Source organism: Heptranchias perlo, chromosome 4, assembly GCF_035084215.1.
Source record: "Heptranchias perlo isolate sHepPer1 chromosome 4, sHepPer1.hap1, whole genome shotgun sequence".
In the NCBI taxonomy this organism is placed as follows: Eukaryota; Metazoa; Chordata; class Chondrichthyes; order Hexanchiformes; family Hexanchidae; genus Heptranchias; species Heptranchias perlo.
The window spans coordinates 110,293,846-110,298,571 of NC_090328.1; the positions used below are offsets into that span (position 1 = coordinate 110,293,846).

Genomic DNA, 4,726 nt, shown 5'->3' on the forward strand with positions numbered 1-4,726 from the left:
CTTCTGATGTTGGACTTAATATGGATTGCTAATGTGGTGTAGAAGAGTTTTGCAATTCATTTGACCCATACCATATCTGACTTGGGACAGCTCAATAACATTGGTGATGCAAAACAGAACAATAATTAATCCCTCATTGCCTCTCAATACACATGCAAAAAGTAATATCACTGTTTAGCTTTGAAAGTTCAATGATTTTCATGAATAATAGAGTAGCAGCTTCCCCTTTTGAAGACGTACTATAAAATGAGAAGCTTTAGGAACATGGATTGAACTGGACCTAAGATAAGAATTCATCACAGAAGTCAGTTATTGCAGCTCAAACTCCTGCAGGTTTGGCACTTCAAGTCCGTTAACCTTTTGTCTTTAATGGAAAGCTATAGGTTCATTCTGGTCACCAAGTAACAAGGAAGATATTCAAGCACTGGAGGCAGTGCGGGTAAGAGCCACAAAATTGATACCTAGGGCACAATTTTAAAACAAATCTGCGGGTGCGTTGGGGCAGGGGGGGAACAAAGAAAATCATGTTCTTGAGGACCGGGCAGAAATGCCGGCTCCAGCATGCCTAGGAACGTGCACGACTCAGAGTCATCTGGGTGCGCGCGCCATTCCTGAACCCACAAGTCGATATTTAGAGCACTAAATCTCCGAGTTCAAGTACTTTAAAAATGAATAAATGTAATTTACAATGAAGGCAAGTGATTTCAATGCTGCCTCAACGTGTGAAACACGCCACGGTGAAGGAGTCGTTTCAGCCGGCAGCCATTTGGACATTTAAATGCCTGTTTGACAGATGGGGATAAAAGGTGAGTTATTGCAGCAGGGCACTCAGTTCTCTCAGACAAACTTTTGGCTGGGAGATCTTTGTGTTCAGACTGAGAATTTTTGGTTTCCACTCAGAATTGTTCTGTTTACACTTATTTACCAACTTTGCGGGCCCCCTCAGAGTGACGCCATCAGGATGGGGGGGCGCGATGGCTGCATTCACCAGTACATCCGAGGACGAGGAACATCACCATCCTCGCCAGGCACGGCGTGCACTTCCACCACTTGGAGCTCCACAACACAGTGCTGCGCCACAGGCACCTGCACAAGAGCACAGAGGGGAATAACAGAGGGAGCGACGTCACAGGAGGCACTACCCTCGCCAGAGGGTCGACAGCCCGAGGCTCAGCTTCCTGGACCTCTCTGAGGAGCAGTACATACAGCGGCTGAGTATGAGTCACCAGGTGGTCGCAGATATCTGCAGCCTCCTTCATGCCGAGCTGCTCTCGGCTGGACCTGGCAGCATCTCATTACCCATCGCAGTTAAGGTGACCGCTACACTCAACTTCTTCACCTCCGGATCATCCCAGGATGCCACCGGTGACATCGCCGGGATCTCTCAGTCGTCTGCATACAAGTGCATAAGGCAGGTCATCGACGGCTTGTTTCGCAGGGCATTGCAATACGTCAACTTCCCCAATGACGAATTCAGCCAAACGGAGAGGACAGTGGGATTCCACTCCATGGTTGGCTTCCCATGTGTACAGGGTGCAATCGATTGCACACATATCGCAATTCGATCACCTCCACACGAGCCAGGACTGTTCATCAACAGAAAGGGTTATCACTCCATCAATGCTCAGCTCGTTTGTGACCACCGCAAAAGGTTTCTTCACATGTGTGCCAGATTCCCTGGCAGTTGCCACGATTCGTTCATTCTGAGGGAATCCAACATCCTGGGCCTCTTCCACACATTAAACACCCTCGGGGACAAGGGATACCCCCTGCACACCTGGCTCATGACACCTCTGAGCAACACCATCAGCCAGCAACAGCGTCGATACAATGACAGCCACATCACCACCAGGTCTATAATTGAACATGCGATAGGACTACTGAAGATGCGATTTTGGTGCCTCGATCGTTCTGGGGGAGCGCTTCAATACGCAGCGAGAGTGGGTCGCACTATAGTGGTGTGTTTTATCCTGCACAACATGGTGCAACAGAGAGGGTTACAAGTTGAGGAGGCCCCATCCACTCATCCACCATCCACATCTGCCATCCACATTGAGAAGGATCAGGAGGAAGAGGAGGAGAAGGAGGAGGAGGAGGCGGATGAAACCATGGACAGAGCAGCAGCTCACCAGGCTGCTCGTGAGGCCGGGGGGTCACTCATATGTGAACGGTTCTCATAAGATCGGAAAGTGAGAAGAGCCCAGTCCTCACAAACCACCTGGAAGACCAGCACCAATAGCAGCCGCACCGCTCCCCTCCCCCCCACACAAAACAGTCCTACAAATGCACATACACTCACTGTAAAGTGACTCACTGGGGTTTTTTTAATTCATTCATGGGGTGTGGGCATCGCTGGCAAGGGCAGCATTTATTGCCCATCCCTAATTGCCCTTGAGAGGGTGGTGGTGAGCCGCCTCCTTGAACCGCTGCAGTCCGAGTGGTGAAGGTTCTCCCACAGTGCTGTTAGGTAGGGAGTTCCAGGATTTTGACCCAGTGACGATGAAGGAACAGCGATATATTTCCAAGTCGGGATGGTGTGTGACTTGGAGGGGAACATGCAGGTGGTGTTGTTCCCATGTGTCTGCTGCCCTTGTCCTTCTAGGCAGTAGAGGTCGTGGGTTTGGGAGGTGCTGTCGAAGAAGCCTTGGCGAGTTGCTGCAGTGCATCCTGTGGATGGTACACACTGCAGCCACGGTGCACCGGTGGTGAAGGGAGTGAATGTTTAGGGTGGTGGATGGGGTGCCAATCAAGCGGGCTGCTTTGTCCTGGATGGTGTCAAGCTTCTTGAGTGTTATTGGAGCTGCACTCATCCAAGCAAGTGGAGAGTATTCCATCACACTCCTGACTTGTGCCTTGAAGATGGTGGAAAGGCTTTGGGGAGTCAGGAGGTGAGTCACTCCCCGCAGAATACCCAGCCTCTGACCTGGTATTGTAACCACAGTATTTATGTGGCTGGTCCAGTTAAGTTACTGGTCAATGGTGACCCCCAGGATGTTGATGGTGGAGATTAGACGATGGTAATGCCTTTGAATGGGGAGGTGGTTAGACTCTCTCTTGTTGGAGATGGTCATTGCCTGGCACTTGTCTGGCGCAAATGTTACTTGCCACTTGTCAGCCAAAGCCTGGATGTTGTCCAGGTCTTGCTGCATGCGGGCACAGACTGCTTCATTATCTGAGGGGTTGCGAATGGAACTGAACACTGTGCAGTCATCAGCGAACATCCCCATTTCTGACCTTATGATGGAGGGAAGGTCATTGATGAAGCAGCTGAAGATGGTTGGGCCTAGGACACTGCAGCAATGTCCTGGGGCTGAGATGATTGGCCTCCAACAACCAATACCATCTTCTTTTGTGCTAGGTATGACTCCAGCTACTGATTCCTCTTGACTTCAATTTTACTAGGGCTCCTTAGTGCCACACTCGGTCAAATGCTGCCTTGATGTCAAGGGCAGTCACTCTCACCTCACCTCTCGAATTCAGCTGTTTTGTCCACGTTTGGACCAAGGCTGTAATGAGGTCTGGAGCCGAGTGGTCCTGGCGGAACCCAAACTGATCATCGGTGAGCAGGTTATTGATGAGTAAGTGCCGCTTGATGGCACTGTCAATGACACCTTCCATCACTTTGCTGATGATTGAGAGTAGACTGATGGGGCGGTAATTGGCCAGATTGGATTTGTCCTGCTTTTGTGGACAGGGCATACCTGGGCAATTTTCCACATTGTTGGGTAGATGCCAGTGTTGTAGTTGTACTGGAACAGCTTGGCTGGAGGCGCAGCTAGTTCTGCATCATAGTCTTTAGCACTACAGCCGGGATGCTGTATCCAGTGCACTCAGCCCTTTCTTGATATCACATGGATTGAATCGAATTGGCTGAAGACTGGCTTCTGTGATGGTGGGGATATTGGATGGAGGCCGTGATGGATCATCTACTCAGCAATTCTGGCTGAAGATGGTTGAAAACGCTTCAGCCTTGTCTTTTGCACTCACATGCTGGACTCTGCCATCATTGAGGATGGGGATGTTCACAGAGTCTCCTCCTCCCGTTAGTTGTTTAATTGTACACCACCATTCAGGGCTGGATGTGGCAGGACTGCAGAGCTTTGATCTGATCCGTTGGTTGTGGAATTGCTTCGTTCTGTCTAGGGCATGTTGCTTCCGCTGTTTAGCATGCATGTAGTCCTGTGTTGCAGCTTCATCAGGTTGGCACCTCATATTTAGGAACCCTGATGCTGCTCCTGGCATTCTCTTCTTCATTCCTCATTGAACCAGGGATGATCCCCTGGCTTGTTGGTAATGGTAGAGTGAGGAATATGCCGGGCCACGTGGTTTCAGATTGTGCTGGAATACAATTCTGCTTCTGCTGATGGCCTACAGTGCCTCACGGATGCCCAGTATTGAGCTGCTAGATCTGTTCTGAATCTATCCCATTTAGCACGGTGGTAGTGCCACACAACACGTTGGATGGTGCCCTCAATGCGAAGACGGGACTTTGTCTCCACGAGGACTGTGCGGTGGTCACCCCTACTAATACTGTCATGGACAGATGCATTTGCGATAGGTAGATTGGTGAGGACGAGGTCAAGTAAGTTTTTCCCTTGTGTTGGTTCGCTCACCACCTGCCGCAGGCCCAGTCTGGCAGCTATGTCCTTCAGGACTCGGCCAGCTCGGTCAGTAGTGGTGCTACCGAGCCACTCTTGGTGATGGACATTGAAGTCCCCCACCCAGA

General features: G+C 50.4%; 1 protein-coding gene across 1 annotated transcript; it reads left to right on the forward strand.

Annotated features, from left to right (window-relative positions):
- Positions 1 to 1,217: 1,217 nt before the first annotated feature.
- Positions 1,218 to 2,180, forward strand: LOC137320662 (putative nuclease HARBI1). The gene is made up of 2 exons (XM_067982341.1): positions 1,218 to 1,588; positions 1,685 to 2,180. Exons 1-2 carry the CDS (start codon positions 1,218 to 1,220, stop codon positions 2,178 to 2,180), a joined length of 867 nt encoding a protein of 288 aa, XP_067838442.1.
- Positions 2,181 to 4,726: the final 2,546 nt, after the last annotated feature.

Bases quoted from the DNA above. Each gene is read 5' to 3' on its own strand.
- LOC137320662 (XM_067982341.1), top strand. From the start codon at position 1,218: ATGAGTCACCAGGTGGTCGCAGATATCTGCAGCCTCCTTCATGCCGAG. The intron at 1,589-1,684 runs GTTCATCAACAG...ATTCCCTGGCAG, and splicing joins CCTCCACACGAGCCAGGACT to TTGCCACGATTCGTTCATTC.